The sequence below is a fragment of the Micromys minutus genome, assembly GCF_963924665.1.
Source record: "Micromys minutus genome assembly, chromosome: 10".
NCBI lineage: Eukaryota > Metazoa > Chordata > Mammalia > Rodentia > Muridae > Micromys > Micromys minutus.
Window position 1 is genome coordinate 59,369,878 of NC_137979.1, and position 21,969 is coordinate 59,391,846.

General features: G+C 48.4%; 1 protein-coding gene across 1 annotated transcript in view; it reads right to left on the minus strand.

The window, feature by feature from the left end:
• Nucleotides 1-21,969, minus strand: part of SDK2 (sidekick cell adhesion molecule 2) — a gene marked incomplete at its 3' end in the record, with an annotated part of 267,015 nt that overhangs the window by 56,672 nt on the left and 188,374 nt on the right. Inside the window, exons 13-21 of the mRNA XM_080924572.1 lie at nucleotides 17,191-17,367; nucleotides 15,068-15,204; nucleotides 13,966-14,113; nucleotides 11,698-11,838; nucleotides 9,230-9,411; nucleotides 8,675-8,790; nucleotides 1,431-1,626; nucleotides 1,179-1,277; nucleotides 558-749 (exon numbers count right to left, since the gene is read on the minus strand). Coding sequence (XP_080780698.1) covers nucleotides 558-749; nucleotides 1,179-1,277; nucleotides 1,431-1,626; nucleotides 8,675-8,790; nucleotides 9,230-9,411; nucleotides 11,698-11,838; nucleotides 13,966-14,113; nucleotides 15,068-15,204; nucleotides 17,191-17,367 — 1,388 coding nt within the window. The remainder of the gene's footprint in view (nucleotides 1-557; nucleotides 750-1,178; nucleotides 1,278-1,430; nucleotides 1,627-8,674; nucleotides 8,791-9,229; nucleotides 9,412-11,697; nucleotides 11,839-13,965; nucleotides 14,114-15,067; nucleotides 15,205-17,190; nucleotides 17,368-21,969) is intronic.

Consider the following 21,969-nt stretch of genomic DNA (forward strand, 5'->3'; position numbering starts at 1 on the left):
CAACCACCACAAATAAATAAACCAACTAAACACCAACCCACTAACCAACCAAATAGCTATAAACTACCCACTCTCCAACCAACCTCCAACAAACCAATCAAACAACCAACCAACTTACCACCAACAAACCAACCAATCAGCCACCAACCCACCAAAAAACCAATCAACCACCAACCACCAATTAACTAACTAACTAATCAACCAACCAACCAATCAACAACAAACTAACAAACCAAACCAATCAACCAACAAACCATTCACCAACCAACTAAGTACCCTACCAATCAACCACCAATAAGCTAACCAATCAACCAGCTACCAAACTACCACCCAACTAGCTACCAACCACCAACCAACCAACTAATATATTACCCACCAACCACCCACAAACCAACTATCAACAAACCAACCATCAACAAACCAATCAATCAATCAACCAACCAACCAACCAAACAACCAACCAATTAACTAATCAATAAATTGGGCAGACAGAGCCCTCTCAAAAATGAGTGCTGTCCAGAAAAGCGGAGACAGAAGTCCTAACAGGAGGCACCCACCTGGAGGCACACCAGATGAAATAGTGGAGGCCGACACTTGGCCCTGGCCCTTAGAGGTCATAGCAGCCACCTCAATAGTATAAGTAGTCAGTGCTGTGAGGCCTGTGACTCGGTACTCCAGGGTCACATTGGGCAGGTAGTGGGTCACACGGGTATTGGTTCTGTTGTACTCTTCCCAGGAGATCCGGTATCCTGGCAACAGTCCACAGTGGCAGCGTGAGCTCGGTTGAGGTTGTGCATTGATTTTGACCCTTATTCTGATTCTTACTCCTTCCCTAGCTTGGTGGTTTGGTCACCCCCCAAGGAGCAGAGGGGGCAAGAAGCTAGGAGCTGCTAGTGTCATGTCTAGGGCCCAGGTGGAGTGTCAGTGGGATGTCTCTTGTGGGCAGGGATTTCAGGCAGACAGAGTATGATAGACCCTTGGGGTCCTTAAAAGCCTGAGACCCTGCAGAGCTGGAACAGGATCCCTGAGCTGCGCTGTAGACTGAAAGGGAAAAGCTAAGAGCTGAGAGTGTGGCTCAGTTGGGAGGTCTGTTTGGGAGCTGGCAGGGGAAAGACTAGCTGGTAAGTCCAGCCCCATATCTGTCCCATCCTTGGGCTCAGAAGCATCATTATGCCTACCTGTCAGGATGCCATTCTTCTCTCCAGGTTCCTGCCAGCTGACCTTCAGCGAGGTGTCCAGGATGTCATTGAAGCTCAGGTGTCCCACAGGCCCAGGCACTGTTCCCAAAAGGGTTCCCCACCCACCAATGCCCATTAGAGCCAGAGAGCATAGCCACCCTATGCAGGATGGCCACTGCTCCAGGATGCCCAGGGACTTGTCAAGGGTCTGGGTTGGTGGGTGGGAGTGGAGCTGGGGGTAAAGGCACCTACCGTCCTCATGGGTGCGCACCAGCTGAGGGCTGCTTCGAGGTCCATCTCCTGGTGTGGTGAAACACAGCACCGATGTGAAGTACTCTGTGAATTTTTTCAGGCCGGACACAAAGCCCACATGGATGCTGTCTTGAAAGTTGGGCCTGGCAGTCACCATGGTAACCTCCTCTTCTTGGGTTGGCTCCCAGGCAATCAGCTGAGGAGGAACCAGAAGGATCTTTTAGGAAAAATGAAGCTCCCTATGACAGGTTAGGCCAATGGACACTGGTCCAGTGGTTCCTCAGCCTAGGGACTAGAGAGACAAGCCAGAAAACCGAAGTTGCTGGACCTAGGCCACTTCCGTGCACATTCTGATGCTCCTGGTGTCTTGAGCCTCTGACTCTAGGCAAGACACATTATGGGGTACTTCCCACAGGGCCCTGTCACCCCATTTTCCCAGATATCTTACAAGGGAGGCATTTTACTAGAAACACCATTGTCTGAGGTCTGGGCACAGAACCCGGAACAGACCCTTTAGTTCAAAAATTCCTTCCAAGTGTGACTATTGCAGAGCAGTGTACCAAAGCAGGGCTCTTCTAAGTCTGCAGTCCTGGGAGACCACAGCTCTCGGATCCATGAAGTCACCCCTTTAGTGCACAGACAAGGAAACCGAGGCTCAGAAAAGTCAGGTCTCTTGTACTATTTCACACAGCTAGGGGAGGCCGAGATTTGGATCTCTGCTTTTCTACCGGCTAGTTTCCCTGTGGGTTTTCCAAGGTCACATGTCACAGCCTTGTTTATTGCTACCAGGTCAGGTAGTCAATCTTACATCTCACCCAGAGGTGGGCGATGGCAAGAGACCCCACCTGGACCCCACTGTTTCTCTCCCATCTTCCTTTGTACTTTCTCTCCATCCTCTGATAGCATGTCTGCCTGCTTCTCCTCCTCATTCTGGGGCTGCTCCTCCTCTCCTGCCCTCTTAACCCCTGCTCTTGTTTTCTGGGCCCTTCATCTGTCACCAACAATGACAGCTGGTCCCAGAGATTTCCTCATTTATTCGAAGTTGATTAAATAGCAATTAATGGTGAAAAGCTACACTTGAAGAGTTTTAATAAGCACGGGTATTTATAGATAGAAAACAATACCACGCCAATGTCTCTTGATTAACTCATGCCCGTAACAATGCTTAATCTTTTTCCTTTTCAGGGCCGGATGTTTATAAAGGATGTTTTGAAATTTAATTGGTATTGTGAAAAGATAGCCTATAGCAAGTTAATTAGACACTAATTAGACCCTAAAAATACTAATCAGAAACACTAAGTGGCATTTAATAAGTATGTTAAATATCCCCTTTATTTCAGTTATCTTGTTTCATAGCAATTAAATTGCCCAACTTCCTTGGAGTAGATGGAGAAATGAGTTTAATGTTTTAATTTAATTTAATTAATGTAAATTTGAATTAATTATGCTGTTGGAATTAATTGTGTGGTGTGTTCCTCGGCAAGTGTAAAATTTGGGTAAATATTATTTTATTGGTCTTAAGCTAATTACGATCACTACCATTTTATACAAAATAAAGGGAAAAAAAGAGTTCCTTTACAGATGACTTAAAATAGCATCACTGGGTCTTACTTATAGAAAAATAAAAGACCTTTGGGACATGAACAAAGCAAGGAGTGTGATCTGAGGACCAATATGGCTTCTCCAGCTTCACACCTGAGACCAAGAACGGCCGCTGGGCCACCGAATTCCAAGACTGCACAACACACATCCTCGGCGGCGGGAAACTCTAGGGTCACAAAGTTCCCCAGGTTTCTGAGTGTTATGGTTTGAATAGAAAGTAAGCCCACCCTCCTGCCCAAAGGCTCACTCGTTGTTGAAAGTTCTGTTTCTGGCTGCTGGGTCCAGTCATTGATAGGTGATTTATTAAGAAATGCTCTCATATCATCAACTAAATCCACTGATGAATTTGCATCTCACCCAGAGGTGGGAGATGGCAAGAGACCCCCCTTCCTCCCTCCCTCCTTCTCTCCCTTCCTTCTTCCCTTTCTCCCTTCTTTTGTCTCTCCCTTCCTTTCTCCCCCCTTCCTTTTTTGCTGTGTATACAATGCCCATGTGTATATGTGTGAGTGTGGGCTTGAGTGTGCTACTGTGCACGCGTGAGTGTCTCCTGTTGCCTTCTCCTCTGCTTGTGACAGTCTCTCCTATGCTCACTGCACATGCCAGGCTGGCTGGCCTGACAGCTGCTGCTAGTTCCTTTGCTCTGTCTCCCTGGTCCAGCCAGGACTATGGTGAGATTAGGGATGTGAGTGGTGACTTCGTCCAGCTTGTGACACGGGTTGACCTTACGTGGCAAGTGAACCATCTCCCCAGATCAAGACTGAATTTTCTTCAAATTTCTTTGGTTGATTTGACTCTGAAACCATGTAAATATTGTACATAATTATGGGATAAAATTAAATTTAAAAAATCAATCCCTAAAAATCAAAAACAACATGAAGCCAATGAACCTAATAGGGTATCGAGCTGTAGAAAAATTACAGCGAGGGAAACTATTCAAAAAGTGTCATTACGGATCGGTGTGAGTCGTGACTCTTGTGGGTTACATCCTAGCACCATAAAAGATGCTGACAATTTGGGGCTGTGGGTCAGTAGTGTTACACTCCTGTTATGGTCCAGAAGCTGTAGCGTGTCTGTGGGATGAGATAGTTGGTACCAAGGAAGCTGCAAGAACCAGATTTTTACTGTGGACAAAAAAGATGCAAGCAAAAGGCCAACGGGCTTTTGAGAAAACATGCAATCTTGATGTTAAATGGGAACATCAACAGTACACATTAAAAAAAAACTTTTTATGCAGTCTAGGTTGTCCTTGAACTTGCTGTGTGGCCAAGGATGACCTTGAACTGCTGCCATTCCTACTACCTCCACCCCAGAGTGGCAGGATTCCAGGTTTTATCATGCCTGACTTGTGTGCAATTGTGAGTTGGAAGACAGGGCTTTCTGTCTGCTAGGCAAACACTAGGGCATATGGCCAGCCCCATTGCTGTGCATTTTAGTTAGGAGACTCTTCTTTCTGACAATTAAGAGTCTAGAAACAATAGTGTCATTGGCGCAAGAAACCTTCCTGGTAGCCACAACATGGTTATCTATGTTTCTATCTCAGGAGATCTGGAGTTCCTTGGGAAAATGTCTAATCCTAGGTACGGTGAAGAAATTCTTTTCCCCCACCCTGGGATGGGATTTGAACCCAGGGACTCACATGTGCCCAGCAGTCATTGCAACACTAAAGTATACCCCTGCTCTTTCTCTTGTTTTTTGATACAGGGCCTTGTCCCTTGTCCTTGTCCTAGGTTTTTTTGTTTGCTTGTTTTGTTTTTGGCTTTTTTTTTTTTTTTTTTTTTTTTTTTTTTTGTCAATTGACATAAGCTGGGTCATCTGGGAAGAAGAAACCTCAATTGAGACAGTGCCTCCGTCAGATTGTGTGTGTGTGTGTGTGTGTGTTAACTTCTGCTCACTGTGGGTAGTGCCACTCCTGGGCTGCTATTCCTAATTGTATAAGAAAGCAGGCTGAAAAAGCCACTGAGAGCAAGCCAGCAAGCAGCCCTGGGTGTCTGCTTCTAAGTTCCAGCCCTTGCTTTCCTCAGTGATGGCTTATGATCAGAATTTGTATGCCGGATAATGCCTTTCCTCCCACGGTTGCTTTTGGTTATGGCCTTTATCACAGCAGCGGCAGAAAGCAAACTGGGGCAGCCTTGAACTCATGCTGTGGCTCAGGCAGTCCTGCTGGACCTCGTGGGTTTGTCTGCCTTCCCCTCCGGCACGGCTGGGATTCCAGGCCTGCACTGCCAACCCTGGCAGACTCTGTATGTAAATTTTATATACACTTATATAGCTTGAAGTGTCTTGCCATCCCAGCCAGCCCGGCAGCCATCAGAGGCTCCTGGGACCATGCTGAAAGAGACTCCGGAGCCAACTTGAAGGGACAGTGATCACCCGGCAACAATGAGGACAATAACCACAGTGGGACGGAGCACAGCAGATGCATTTTGAAATCCTGAAGTACATAATGACAATGCTAAAAGCAAAATGGAGCCCAAAACACTTTCTCCAACTCTAACTTAACTGTTACCTTAGAAGATGCTAGGGAGTCACTTACAATGCTAAGAATTGAGAAGCTGTGGAAAAGAATGGAGTTTTAAATTTTCCCTAGTGAACCCAGAGTTCAGATAGTAGAAAACCAGCAAAGAGAAACATCATCTTCCTCCCTTCCCCCTCCCTCCCTTTCCCCTCCCTCCCTCACTTCCCCCCTCCCTCCCTCACCCACTCCTTCCCTTCCTCCCTCCCTCCCTCCCTCCCTCCCTCCTTCTTCCCTCCCTCCCTCTTTCTTCACCTCATTTCTTCCTTCCTGAAGGCATTTTAGCTAATCAAGAATAAAATTTCCACCCTCATTTTGTAACTCCTATTAAAAAATCACAACCCCCTACAAAAGGCTGTTCACGGCCACGAGGTTCACAATTAAAGAGACAATCAGACTTTGCACCTTCTGAGGATTCAACACACAGCATCACTGAGGGACCCCCACCTCCCCGCAGGAAAGGTAATCAAACACACTTGAATCCAGTCGGCCACTGGCTCTACACCCCAATTTACTGCAGATACAGTACTCAGAGGAACGAGTTAAATGACCCCATAGGGAGGCAATCAGCAAAATTCAGGCCTGTGGAAAATTCGTGGGATGAATGACTAAGTTTCTTCACCAAATAAATCATGATGGTGTGTGTGTGTGGAGAGAGAGAGAGAAAGAGAGAGAGAGAGAGAGAGAGAGAGAGAGAGGGAGGGAGGGAGAGAGAGGGGAACTGGTTGGGAGGCAGTCAAGAAATCCAAAGACTGGCAGGATGTATAATGATGGAATGGCCGACATTTTTTAGGCATAGTTGTTTTTAATAGAGAGCTTGTGGAGAACCTTTCTTTACAAGAACGTTTATAGACGGTAGGGATGAGCTGTCTGGGATTCACGTCAGCAAGTTCCCCAGAATGGGCTAAGGGCTGCGAGGGGCTCGGAGGTGCAGGGACAAAGCCAGACTGCACCTCAATCACGATGAAGCCGGAAATGGGTGTTCAGAGGACACTTGGGTCTTCCACAAACTCTTGTATGTGTGCGAACATTCTAAGAATTTAAAGCATATTCTATGGTTACACGTATAGATGGGACAACCGTCGTGCCCCCCTTTTTCTGAAGGCTGAAGAAGCAAAGAGAAAAGACTTCAACTTTTATTCCTCTGTACTTCAAAAACAAAACCCGAACACAAGCCGCAGCCATCGTTTTACAGCTAAGCACAGGGGTGAGAATGTAGCTCAGTTGGTAGAATGCTCGCCTAACATGCGGGAGGCCCGGGTTCAAACCCCAGAACTGCATAGACTAGGTGTGGTGATACATGTTATAAACCTAGGACTTGGAAAGCTAGGACTTGGAAAGCGGAGGCAGGAGGATCAGATGTTCAAAGTCACCCGTGTGACTTTGAATGAGCACAGTATGTAGCTGGTTACCTGGCATTGGGCAAATCCTCATGAGTGCAATACGTTATTCCTGCCCCGTAAGCTCTTATGCCCCAAACATCAGGCAGCTGATGGTCACCGGCCATTTGCACAGTTCTTGAGCGATGAGAGAGGCTTGGGATTAAGCAGGGTTGGGGGCTTCTGCAGTATCTCCTTCTTCTGGGTCACCACATGCTATTGCCCTAGATGTCGTGGTCACTTGGTGGCCTTTCTGTCCTTGGGGAGCTTTACATCTTAGAAGCTTGTAGCTCATCCCTCCCACATGTACAATAAAACTTGTGCTTAGACTTGGCAGCCTGAAGCTGATTGTTCCCAGCTCGGCCTCTGTGTTCCACAGCCATGTAGACCTCTTTCCATCCCCCGAGTCCCAATTAGCAGCCTTTTCCGGCCAGTCAGCAACCGCAAGCTTGGGTTGCGGCCCCTATCCTGGGAAGACTCCTTTTGGCCCACGCTCTCTGCCTTCCTGTTGTATTGTGACACAGTAGCTCCAGCTCTGGTCCCTAGGTTTCCTCTAACGAAAGTAGATTTTTTTTTTTGCCAAATAATCTCATCCCTTTCCTCTTCAGCGTCCCAAGCTTACAGCCATAACGGTGCAGATACTTGGCCTACATATGGCTGTGGTTGTCCCACATGCGTAGCCTCAGTGCAGAGGACTTAGGGATATGGCTGTCGCTCTGAAATCACCGGGACCCTTAGCTAAAACCCAGAGTTTTTAGTTTTCTAAAAACTGGCCCCCCAGACCCTTAAATTCCCTGCTTCCTTTTTCACACATGGACATCTGTCTACCTGCCTCCCCCCACCTTCAGGGTGGGGCAAGAAGCTACCAAACATGGTGGTTTGCCTATGTTGTGTGTCCTCAATTACCTTAGAGGACAGAAGGCCTTCCTGTGGGAGGAGAAGGGGCCCCCAGGCCTGAGATGCAGGACAGGAAGACTGAGAAGTTCTGATGCCCAACAGTTAATCTGGCCAGAAAACCAGCTAACATTGGTATAACTACAACTCAGACGCTTCTATTGGCTGTTGGGTAGACCATATCTATACTGAGTTCATGTGTCAAAGTTTTAAGCCAGACTCCCAGAGTGTGGCTGTGTTTGAAACTTGGGCCCTTACAGTGATGTTTAAAGTGATGTCATCAGGGACAGGCCCTAACCCAGTGTGATCCAAGACATCAGTCGGCAAGACAGACCAAGACATCAGTCGGCAAGACAGACCAAGACATCAGTCTGCAAGACAGACCAAGACATCAGTCGGCAAGAGGCGAGATGGGATTTAGTTTTTAGTTCAACTCTGGCCTAATCCCAAGGCTTTATCCTCACTGTGTTTGGGGCCAAGTGCAGCCCATAAAGACCTGCCTGGCAGGTGACATGTGGCAGTCATACCACAGTGGTAAGGAGTGAGTGACTGTGACCTTGTTCTAACGGAGTACAGCAGTGTCCAGGAGTCCAGTCCTAGTTTGTGACTAGAGTTACTGAGGACAGCCTCTTCCTGGTGACAGCTGAGGTAAGGTGTGCTCTTCTAGAACCCCGTGTCACCTTGAAAGTCCCTGTGGGGAGCATCACCTGCTTTTATCTGTGGCCTCTGCCTGCTGGAGTCTTGTTTTAGAAACCGGTAGTGACTTTAGTGCTCTTCCCTGGAGCCCTCCACCCCTGCCCCCACCTTGAGCCAGCTCTCCTGGCTCCCTCCCAAGGAGAGAAGAAACCCTCACCTACCTTGTAGCCCTGGTTGATGCCGTTGATGAACTGGGGGCTGGGGGCATTCCAGGTGAAGCGAATGGTTGTGGAATTTGTGGCTTCTGCATGCACATTGCCCGGGGGCACTGTGGGAACTAGAGGAGATCAAGAGATAGGTTGTAGCTGAGGGGTTCCCCCTCTACACTCGTTCATCTTGTCCAATGTGGTAGAAGACACAGACAGGCAGATTCTACAGATAGTGCTCGGCCAATCCAAGGGGCCCCTTCCTCTCCCACTCTCTAGATTAATTCAAGTTCATTACCCAGTTAATGTTGAAATTCCACAGAAGGTCCATATGCCTCTTCCCACATGACTCCTAACCCCCCTCTTCTCAGCCATCTGCCCCATGGGAGCCAGGTGTAAGGTGGAGGTGTCACCTAAGCACCATAATAAAGGCCCAGGTAAAGCCAGCCCCATTGGGGTGCTCATAACTGGACATGTGGATTACCCAGCAGGCACATATGTGGCCCAACAGGCCCAGGGACCTGGAGAAAGGGACGCACCTGGTCTTCCACGGCCCCTGTCTCCACCCACCTCCCTGCAGCGTCCACTCGGTGACTTTGCTGCTGTAGACACCCAGCCCGGCGCTGTTGTAGGCAGCCACCTCGATCTCATAATTGGTCCAAATGATGAGGTCCTCCAGCAACAGGTTGTTGACGTCGGCATCTGTGATGTTCTTAAACTGGTACCCAACAGGTAGCCCTGCCAGGCAGTATCTGAAGGAGGAGGTGAAAGTGGGCTGAATCAGCCTACTTGTACTTGGCAAACTGCCCAGAGCAGCACTGTCTGCTAAACCTTTGTATGCTTCTGGGAACGCTCCATCGCTCCATTGATATGCCCATCTGGACTGCCTAATGGGGTCACCACTGGGGCTCATGTTGTTGGCCATGTGACAATGGGTTTTGTGCAAATGAGGGATGAATCTGACTGTGTGGTAGTTTTAGTTGTTTTCAATCATGACGCTTGACTCCTGGCTACTTTGCTGGATAGTGTAGCCCAAGATGCCCAGTCTCAGACTATGAGGGTAATCTTGAACTCCTAATCCCCCTTCCTCTGCTTGCCAAGTGCTGAGACTACAGAGCTGTATCACCATGCCCAATCTGTATGAGGCTAAGGGAATCAAACTCAGGGCTTCATGCATGTCTACTGACCTTCCCAAATCTACCTCCCACTACAAACCAACCATGAGGAAGGATGGGATACAAGCGAGCAAATGTGGGGTGCTTTGCGTGGATCTTGGACTAGTCCTAGGAAGAAGCACAATGCATCTCTAGTTTGGGGTCTAACAGTTGCAAAGTTGGAGACTCCAACGTGTTTCTACACATTCCCAAAGCCCCAGAGCGGTTATGTGCTAGACCTCAGCATGAATCAGTACAACCCAGAGGCTGGTTAAAACACAGACCGCCAGTCTATCCATCTACTTAGGAGGAGGCCTTGGGGACAGACTTTACAATCCGTCTCTCACCAGCATTCGGGTAGCACTGACCCTGTTGGGTTGAGGACCATACTCAGAGAACATTCAGGATATGCCCCCAGACCACAGCAAAATCAAGTGATCATGGGGTAGCCGGAACCATGGGCTCTCCCAACTGTGGGGGTACGGCAGCACCCAGGGATCTTGGTGTACAAAGAAGAGGCACAGGCTTGAAAAGCATTTTTTTTTTTTTCAGCCAGCTAAATTCAGAATACAGATGGGCGTTTCCACTAACTACAACTCCCAAGATAATTGAAACATTATTAAGAATTATGTGCATGAGTGTTTTGCCTGCATATATATCTGTGTACCATGTGTGTGCTTGGGGCCTAGGGAGGCCAAGAATGGATATTAGATCCCCTGGAACTGGAGCTAAAGATGGTATGAGCCACCATTGAGGGTGCTGGGAACCGAACCCTGGTCCTTTGGATGAACAACCAGAAAGCACAGCATGCCTAACCATTGAACTATCTCTTCAACCTCTGGAAAGCATTGAAAAGATTTTATTTTTCTTCCTGTGGTAGATGTGCCCATGCCATGGCACAATTGTAGAGGTCCGAGGAAAATCTGTAGGAACTGGCTCCTCCCTCTACCATGTGAGTCTCAGGAACTGAACTCATGACTGCCTTCCCCTCTGAGCTGTTTGAATTTAGTGTTCTAGTTTGGCCAGTCCCCCCGCCCCCCCTGCTTTCTGTGGGGTTACTAGGGAAACAGTTCTCAGTCAGATGCAAAACTTCAAAGTCCACAGAACTGGCCTTTGTTTTCAGCAAGAACCAGAAAAATAACTTTCTCCTTTCAGCCAGTTCTTGCTCCCTGGTTTCTCCACTTGTGATCTACCAGGAGCTCGAGCTTCCAACCTTTGGATATTGTGGAATGACACTGTCACATGCAAAGTTCACACGGAGAATTGTGCAACTGAATTGCAATTGAATTGTGCAAAAGAAATTGCAAAAAACCCAAACAAAACAACAACAAAACCAAACCAAAACACACACACACACAAAAACCCAAATTCTTTGCATGTTTTAAATAAGTTGGCATGTTTTGTGTGTGTGTGTGTGTGTGTGTGTGTGTGTGTGTTGAGACCCAGTCATCGCTAGCCTTGCCGCACACGTTTCGTGTGCTCGACACACCTTCATTTAGACAGAAGTCAGGCCTGCAGCAGGACATCCTAAGTTGTGCAGGAGGTGGGCTGTTGGCAATGTCACCTCTTGCTGCCTGTCTGTCCCCGCATCAGCCCTGCCCTGCGGCAGCACTGACTTCCCTGCAGCAGGTTGGGGTGGGCTGGGGAGGTGGAGGGGTCAGGAGTGGGGGGAGTAGGGTGTGGGGATTAAGCAGTGTCCTTGCTCAGCCTGTTTTCAAGACTATCACTGTAGTCGATCTTTGGCAATTTTACTGCTCTTGTCGCAGTGTGGGCATTTCTCATCACCTGGTCTTTGTGTCGGCAAGGATGGACACATGGAATCGGTACTGTTTTCTAGTCCACTCCCCCTGCCCATCCCCCTCAGGGCCGGGAACCCTCCTGTACCTGATGATGTAGCCCTTGAGGATCCCGTTCTGGTGGCTCTCGGGAGGCGGTTGCCACTGGATCATGATGGACTGGTTGGTCCTGCCGCTGGCGATGACGTTCTGTGGAGGGGCGGTGGGAGGCTCCTCGGGAAGGGAGACCCTAGAGCAAAATCCAGCAACCGTGATCAGACCTTTCTCTACCCCATCTACGTAGGCATAAAGTAAGTGACAAAAAGCTAGCCATACTACATACCGTCCCCGTAATTCTACACTCTTGCAGTGTGCTTTTGGGTAGCTCATTTAATGTTTCTGAACTTCTTTCCTTTTGTGAATGATAATAATAGTAATAGTAATAATAATAATGATGATGATAATAATTTTTTTGCCAGGGCCTTGCATTTCAGCCCAGGGTGGCCTTGAACTTGTAACTGTTTTCCTTCAGCCTCCTGAATGTAGGACTGCAGGCACATGCTGCTACTGTGCCTGTCTTAATTGTTTTAGGAATAGGAGTATCAGTCATTTCCCATAGGCTTTGGTGGTGGGACTTATCTAGACCTCCTTGCTGGGTAAGCAGAGTCCTAGGATAGGTGGATGGCCATGGTTCGGGTGTGTGTGTGGTGGGGCACGAGCCCCAGCCTGTCTTCAGAAGCCGAACCACATTTCTTTCCCTGGCACGGCTGGGGAACGCCATGTTCCACCCAAGCATATTTTTCACACCGCTGACACGTATCCATTAAAAACAACAGTTAATTATTTTTGATGGATGCTTTCCCCCTTTTTGTTTATTTATTTTTTTACGTTTTTGCTCTCTGATGGATAGCTTCCCAAACAGTCCAGTCTGCCCTTGGCTTCTAAAGTGCAGGTGGTTTAACCTTTCCTGAGGTGACTCAGGACTGTGAGCACAGAAATTCCGGACGAGGACAAATTAGTGTCGAGAGCAGCCGCAGGCACCGCAGAAGCGGGCAGGGTCTCCTGGCACTTTGAGGGTCCCTGTTGTGATTCTGACATTTCCCAGGGGCTGAGCTCCTGCTTGTTCAAGGCACCTCCTGGGGGCCAAACCCAGCCTGGAATTTTGTAAATGCTCAATAAGTAGCGCTTATTACGTGTGTGTGCGTGCGTGTGCATGTGTGTGCATACGCACACGCCACAGTGCTAATATGGAGCTCAGAGGACAACTTATAGGAGTCAGTTCTCTCTTTTCACCACGGGGGCCCCAGAGGTTGAACTCTCAGGCAGAAAGGTGTGTAGGTGGACAACTTTACCTGTTGAGTCATCTCAACAGGCCCAGCTTTTGTTTGCTTGCTTGCTTTCTTCCTTGAGATATGGTTTCTCTGACCAGGCTGGCTTTGAACTCTGCCTGCCCCTGTCTGTCAAGCACCAGGATTAATGGCGTGTGTCCCCATGCCTGGAAGTCTGCTGCTTTAGCTAGACTGGCTGGTCAGAGGTCTGCCCATCTCTGCCTCCTCAGCATGAGGACCATGGGCGGGGGCCACCGTGGCCTGCTGACCTGAAGTTTCTGAGAGCCAGAGTTCAGATCCTTTCACCTGTTCACCGAGCACTTGACCCACTGAGCCATTCCCTAAGCCACACTACTGTCGTCTTTTAGGGACAGGGTCTTCCTTTAGATCCTTGGTGGCTTGGTTCTGGCTGAGCTTGAAATCACAGCTCTTCTTCAGCCTCCCAAGCTCTAAGATTACATGCCCACTTTACTTCATCCAGCTCGGAAGGCATCTTTTGCAGAGCCAACTGCACGGCTTGGTGCTTAGACCACGTCACAGCCATTCTGACTTCCCAAATGACAACCGCTTTCCTAGTAGAAGTGGCTGCTTTTGACACAGGGTAAGCCGAGCGGGGTCCAGCTTCCGTAGAGATGTGTTCATCGTGGGAAGCTTCTGTGGGGGTTGCCTAGCTGTCCTTGGTGTCCGTCATGTTCTGAGAGCTTTGCTAGGATGCTTACAGGCTCCAGCATCCGTTTGGAATCAGACAGAGACATTGAGGAGCCCCTCTTCCCCCTGGAACTTCCTGTCCCATTGAACCATGACAGAAACTCAGAGGACTGGGCAGAATCAGGGGAATCTTCGAGTCTTCCCAGCTCTGTTCATGCTAATTGGGACCACACTGTACCCGCAGCACTGCCATTTTATGTAAGCACGTCATCTTCCCATTCTACAGAGTGGAAGACTGAGAGACGCCGGGCCAGACCCAGCCTGTGGCTTGCCCCATGTGTCATTGTGGTTTGGAGGCAGGCAGGTGGAGTCCCACTGAGGGGGACACCTGTGCCCCTTACCTTTCTGTGTCCTTGCTGAACTGTCCTTTGCCCACATCGTTGACAGCGCAGAGGCGGAACTGGTAGGAACGAGCAGGAACTAGTCCCTTGACCATCACTGAGGTGGCTTCTGGGTCCACGCTGGCCAGGAGTATGGTCCAGGGAGCATCTGCAGACACATAGGGTTAGGGTAGAGGAGGACATTATGTGTGTGAGGGAAACATGCTCCTTTAAAAAATAATTTTCAAATTTTATTTCCTTTTGTGTGTATGTGTGTATGTCTATGGGTGTGTATGTGTCACGTGTCGTATGGAGGTCAGAGGACAACTTGAGGAAATTGGCTTTTCTCCATCCACCATGTGGTTCCCAAAGACTGAATGCAGGTCATCAAGCCGGGCAGCAGGAGCTTTTACTGGCTGAGCCATCTTGCCGGCCACTGATGTGACGGATCTACCCTTTGTCCCCATCCCTCTCCTTTGAGTGGAGAGGAGAGTGAATGTCTCCATAACTTGGGCCAGTATAGGTCACCATGTCAGCCTCTCTGGGTCCCTGAGCCCATGTGATCCAGGGATTGGAGGGAACTGGGAGGAAGTGGAGGGGAAGCAGAGGTTCATGGGAACTGAGCTGCCTCAACCCCCCCCCCCTTGAATCGATGAGCTCTGGAAAAGCCACACTGAGGATATCACTGAGTCGACATTCATAGTGGGGCATCTATAAGAACAACCTTTGCTGTCTTTGAGGCTACAAGGTCTTACATGAGCCCCTCCCCTACATAGTTTAAAGTCAACCTTTGAACTTCGATGTTCCGCCTCTGCCTCCCAAATGCTGGGACTACAGGCTACACGGCCACACCGGACTCCCCGGTGCAAGTCTTGTTGGAAAGTTATAATAGCCTACCAGCTGTTTTGATAGCTGTATTGGAATGCATGGTCCTAGAAGTAAGTTCATTGTCCCCTTTACACAAGAAGAAACCATGGCTGCCCAGGGAGAAGATCTGCTCTGCAGAGAAGCCCAAGAGCTGTGTGGTAGGGCTAGCTGACACATACAGGCGACCTTGCAGACCACACCCTGCTTTGCCCAGGCTGCGTGGGGACATGGGAAGGTGGCAGTGGGGAGACCTTACTGTTTTCTGACATCTCCAAGATGTAACGCATCAGAGGGCTGTTGCCATCGAAGGGTTTGGCCCAGGTCAGGTTGATGGCGCGTCTCTCCACGGCGCTGAGTGTTGCCACAGGGTGCTCAGGAGCATGGGGCAGCTGCCTGGAGGAGAGATGTATGTGGAGGGGCCACCCCGAGTGCCATGCTCTGCCAGCAGGTGACAGCCAAGGTGCACACTCCGAGAGTCTTGTTTCTATGACACTGTGTACTAGGTGTGTGTTACGGAATGCTCTCCTTCGTGCTAAACTGGTGTTCAATTTGCTATGTAGAATGACCTTGCACTTCTGATCCGCCCTCCTAATCCTATCCTTAGATTACAGGCATTTGCTGCCTAGGAGCCACTACTATCTTCATCCGAGCGTCTGTGATAACCCACGGAGGACCTTCAACAAGATTACCATATGGAAACCCACCACTGTAGAAGCTTTCCAAACTAGACAAATATGCATATAGAAAAGGAGTTTAAATGGAGTTCATCTCTAAGAGGAGCACAACGCCTCTCCTGGATACCAGTGTATCATTTTATAGGCTATCCAATAAAAAGGCCCAGGGGCATGGATGGTGTATCTTTTTTCAAGTTGTTGGCCAGTGGGATCCCATAGCTCATTCTCTCTCTAGTATCATAGGCAGACACTGTCTCTCTCGATTAACGTTCCAGAACCCGATGGTAAGTCCTTGCCGCTGAAGATGCTGTATGGATTACATGGAGTCATCATGCTGGTACCGACCTCAGGCTTCATCCCTACCGGCTTGCTTTTACACCTCTGGAAGGTTCAGTACCTGCTACTGTGGGGAGTAAAGGAGTCAACATTCTTACCTAGCTGTGACTCCTGTAAGCCATAGCAACAACTAGCCTGGAAAGATACGCCCGCCCACTGCTGTAACAGTGGTACAGATGTCATGGGAGTGACCAGCCACTTTCTGCTTGGATTCAAGGTCTGTATCCCGAGATGGAGCTCGGGACAGATGCCATTAAGTGAGCCTAAAAGCTGTGGTCATGGCGGGTAGGGGGAGTGAATCTGACACTATTATTGCTCTAGGTAGACACAGGAATTAACTACCTCCTTAGTCTTTATCCTTATACATCTGGACTAGGGCCTCTTTCAGTCGTCACCAGAGAAGCTGCTCCTTGTGGTAAATGGTGACAATTACAGAGACCCGTGGCTGGCCAGTGTGCAGAGAGGAAGAGACTGTGACGTGCTCAGGTATAAATGGTACGTCTTGGTCGGATCGTCTTGGAAATATGACCGAGATCTATGTAAGATCAAATCAGCCTAGATCTCAGTATGGAAGGGGAAAGACTTGAGTCCCACCTATAGCTGGAAAGATACTACTTTCTTTTAGGGATCGGATTCAGCAGAAGCTTCCATGCTCCAGTAGACAGCCCCATACCCATACAGACACCACTAAGTGGACTCAACAGGTTTAAGAATGAAGGCCATGAGGAAGAGGAAGGTTTTGGGGGTACAGGGAAGAGTAGGAGGGGAAGGATAAGGGTGGATTCGATCAAGATGCATTATATACATGTATAAAATTCTCACACAATAACAAGAATTAAAAAATAAAAAGATTGCCTGTTAATGTTTCCTCACAGGAGAGGATGGCCATTAGATCTTCAACTGAGAGTCCTACTAATTCCTCCCGCCTTTTCTTTCCCTGGGGGAGGCGTGTAACCTTGTTCCAAGATGGAACTCCATTTTTGCAACTAGTAGGAAGTTACCATCCATGTTGGAGTGGGACATTCTGGTGATGCATCTGCTTGGAGTTATCCATACTCCTGTAAGTAAGCTGGATAAACTCACTGGTCCACCAAGCTGGACTTTGGTCTCTTGTGCCCTATCTGCAGTGAGTGGATGTTTGTGCCTGCTAATTTTCTCTGGAACTAGAGCCCCATCTAAGACCTATGAGGACCTCTGCTCTTGATAGAGGTGTCCCTGAACTGTGGGACAGGCCTGGAAGGATCTTGAGGAGGTGTTTCAGGGCACTTGCGTTGTCCTAGTCACACTCGGTTTTCTGTCATGACTGAAGGGAGCGGGTTGGATCTGAACACCCCACTGCTGCCATTACCCATGTCTCCATTGCCCTTACCTGACTCGTAGGTGGGCGTTGCGAGAGTCATTGCCACCAGCCGAGAGTACCCGGCAGGTATATGTACCAATGTCCCCTGACCACGTCTGCGAGATGTGTAGAGAGCCATTTCTGTCCAGGCGGATCCGGGGATTCGTCTCCACAGCCAGGGTGGCCCCATCCTTCTCCCACGAGTACCTATGAAAGGGAGGAGTCAGAAAGTTTCCAGGGTGAGCCACACCCAAGTCTCCAGCTTGGGGGAGGGTCGGCATAAAGCAGGTCAGAGGTAGTTCCATTTGTTGCCTCTGAGATTGGGACTGTGGGCAGGGAGCAGGGTATGGGAGGAAGCTGGTGCCCTGGGAAAGCCTGGAGGTCCACCACTCCTGTGGTAGGTGCTGGGTCTGGGAGTGTTGGAGCGGCAGGCCACTACTGGTCATTTACACTGTGGGTTCAGATCTGGGTCAAAATGTTGTTCCTTTTGGCCAGAAGCCATCACAAAACAGCCACTGGCAAAGAGCCAGCCGAAGGAATCCCTGTGAAGATGCTAAAAGATTGTAGCCGGGGAAGAAGAACTCAAACCTCCCGAGTAGACTCCATTTTGGAATTAGGTCTATGAGGGGGATCGTTAGATCAATGCATCACGGTGACAAATTGACTTTAGTGTCCAAAAAAAATCACTTTAGCTTCGGCCAGTCGGAACGAAGGGAGTCTTGAGAAATGACACACACGCTGGCACATGACAGCATGGAATCCCTCCTCTGGAGTTGTTAGGGAGAAAACATAGACATTATTATTGGCACGGGCATATTCCAAGGGCTGCCTCTGAGGAGGTGAAGTGCACAGTGCCCTCCAGGGAAGGTGGACTACAGCTCTCAGAAGGACAAGATACTACCTGGGGACAGTAGTGGGTCAACCTCAGGGTCCCCAAGTTACCTGGAGTTAGAAAACAGAAGATTGGCAACCAGAGTGCGTCTGGGATATTTTAACCCCAAGTTTGAATAGAAAAATCAACAGACACATATAAGCTACTGGCAAGAAAAAACAATGGGGTGGAAAAGAAGGGCACTGGGGAGGTAAAATATTTTCAGTCCTGGGAGACTGTGGTTTCATGGGAACATTAATCTCTCTTTCTAGATTCTTCCCTGGTTCCCTGCTGCTTGACTGCAGTGGCACTGTCCTGCCCTTGGAAGCTGAAGCCAAAGACTGTCTCTGATACCAGCAGCTTCTGATGTGATCTTGGTAGCTTTGCTTAACCCTCTTTGACTCTATTTGCCATTTGTAACACGTGGAACCTGTTTACTGTATAAGGCTGAATGGATTGTAGAGCCAATATAAAATACTCAGTGGAGTGTCAAACATGGTAAATGATCAGTTAGAGTTGGCCATTGATGTTTTTATTGAAGAATATTTATATCAATGATTTATAGTGATCAGTTTCCCCTTTCAGCCATCTAGCTACCTACCATTTGTCTATACAGCTTTCCATCTACCTATTCTCACCCACCTATCCATCCACATCCATCTGTACATCTGTCATCTATCCGTCTATCTGTCCATCCATCCAACCACCCATTCATCTATCCATCCATCATCCTCTATCCATCTATAGGAGCTTTTATTTACCTGCTCACATACCTACTTTTGAGTTTCCATAGATTTATCAATCTGTATACCCATCTATCTATCCATTGATCTACCCCAATTCACCCATCCATCTATTCATCCATTCATTATCCATCTATCTTTCTATCCACCCACCCACCCATCCATCCATCCACCCACCCACCCATCCATCCATCCATCCATCCATCCATCCATCCATCCATCCATCCATCCATCCATCTATTCATCTATCCAACCAACCATCCATCTACCCACCCACCCACCCATCCGTCCATCCATCCATCCATCCATTCATCCATCCATCTATCCACTTGTCTGTTTGTCCATCCATCCATCCATCCATCCATCCATCCGTCTATCCAATCATCCATCCGTCCATCCGTCTATCCAACCATCCAACCATCCAACCATCCATCCATCCATCCATCCATCCATCCACCCATCCACCCACCCACCCGTCCCTCCGTCCGCCCGCCCGTCCGTCCGTCCATCCGTCCATCCAACCATCCAACCATCCATCCACCCACCTACCCACCCATCCATCCATCCATCCATCCATCCATCCATCCATCTATCCAATCATCCATCCATCCATCCATCCATTCATCCATCTATTCTCTTATCCACTAAGAATCTAGGTCCATCCATCCATCAGTCTACCCATATTTCTATACATCCTGTTTTTTTTTTTTTAAAAAAACTGTCTTTTCTTAGCAAAGTATCATATACTCTTTTTTATATGATATTTCCATACCATATATTAAAACAAAATCAGACACAGAGTATCTTGTCTCGGTCTTCCTGTCATTTCACCGACTGCCGGTGTTGGATGTACCTCCTGTTTCCCTGCTATTGTTGTTAGTAACATGATGAACGTCTGCACTGAAGAATGTTTACCTACACTCCACTTCTTCAAAGACAAATTATCAGCTGCGGAACTGCCAAGTTAATTTTAAAGGCTTTTAATATAGATTTAGAAATGGACAATACCAGTCACTTCCTATTCATCTCGTTACCTAGAAAAGCATCAGCCTTGCCGGTATTTGGGGAATGAGCAGGCTTTCCCTAAATGCAGATCTATTTGCAGAGAGTTACTGCGGCTTATGAAGTACCCATGGCGAGCACACACACTTTGCTTCAGGACGTGATGCTTTGGGGAGCATATGTCCCTGCCTGGAAAGCATTTGTTACTGAATTTGAGTGTCATTAATAGGTACTTGATTCTAATTAGAAATACAAGGGATAGAAAAATCGGTTAGCAGAACATAGGGCAAACCCAGAATGCGGTTTATTCCATGATGGGGTCAGGGGATGATGGATGGCCCATTACATGCTCGCATACCTAAACTGTTTAAAAATAAAAGATTTGTTCTTTTTATTTTGTGTGTATGTGTGTGTGCTTGCATGCATGTACGTGTATGCTATGTGTGCGTCTTGTGTTTGGCGAGGATAGAGGAGGGCACTGAATCCTCCAGGATTGGAGTTACAGTTCCGAGCTGCTGTATGGGTGCTGGGAATCGAGCTCATATTCTCTGGAAGAGCAGCAACTGCTGAGCCACATCTCCGGCCCCTCTGAAAAGTTTTTCTGTGACAGGGACATGCTCGTGGACATATTCTCTACAGATACAGCTGAGCAGCGATGACAGTGATCACGTGGCTCTCAAAGCCTATGCCATCTCCTCCTGACCCTTTATAGGAGTGGTTTATTGACCTCTGTGTCATAAAATCAGATTTCCACAATGACTCAGTGACCCAGAACCAAACCAAAAACAGAGCTGGTGAGATGGCTCAGTGGTTAAAGGTGTTTGCTGGCCAGCAGATGACTCACAAACCCTGGTGGTGGAAAGAGAGAACTGACTCTTCCAGGCTGTCCTGACTTACACACACACACACACACACACACACACACACACAGAATGTAAAAAAAATCCCTCCCAGCATCAGCATCATCATCCTCACCATCATCACCATCCTTAACAGATGACCATACACAGAAAGAAAAAGTCCCCTCAACAACGATGCTGAAACCGTTGGTCATCACGGCTACAGACACATGTAACAGCTGTAGTTACAAGCCTCATACCTGTTACAAAACTCAGTTCAAAGCTGGCTACAGACCTAAATGCACAATGCAGAATCCCCCAGCTGCTAGCGGTTAACAAAAAACCTAGAAGGCCAGGCCTTCAGCGCTGACTCGGGATACTACGCTGACGGCCTGATCTCTGGGAGGAGGAGTTGCTAAGATGGACTTTGTCCAAATTAAAATCTTCTACTCTCCCACAGACATTGCCAAGAGAATAAGAAGAGGAGCCACAGACCGGGAGAAAATGTTTGCATGACAAATATCTGATAAGGTGCTGTTATCCAAAATATACAGGGACTTCTTAAAGCTCAACCCTGAGAAAACAAACAGCCAGATTAAAAACCGGGCTGAGGTCCCTGCCGGCTACCTCCCTGATGAAGACGCACATGCTCACAGAGGAAGACAGAAATGAGATGTTCACCTTCTAGGCCACGGAGAGATGCAAATCAGAGCAGCCAGTAGTCTGGAAAGACTCCATTCTAGGGCACATTCTGCTGTTGCAGAGGGCTGGAGCTCTGTTCCCAGCACCGAGTCAGGAGGCTCTCAGTTACCTGTAATTCCAGCTTCAAAGGATCTGACGCCCTCTGGTGGACTTCATGGTCACTGCAGCCACAGTGACCAGCCCCCCACCCATGTACTTAAAAAAAAATCCTTACTTCAGAACAGCAACAAAAACCACCCACAACCAGTAGAATGGCCAACATTATCCAGTGCCTGCCGGGGGAATATCCCCTCCTCCAAGATGTGCAACACCCCTCTGAAAGACACTTGGGTGTTTGCTTCCCACCCCCTCCCCTTTTCTTGACAGGGTTTCAGTATGCATCTCCGGACGGCCTAGAGCTTACTGGGTAGTCCAGGCTGGCCCCACACTCACAGAGATCTGTTTGCCTCTGCCTCCTGAGTTCTGGGGCTAAAGGTGTGCGGCACCATTCCCGGCTTGAGTGGTTTCTTACACACTCAAGTTAGTAAACGAAATATACACTGAGCCGGACTTGGTGGTTCATGCCTGTAATGTTAGCACTTGGGAAGCTGGAGCAGGAGAATGACTACAAGTTTCAGCTCGCCTTGGGCTACACACACACACACACACACAC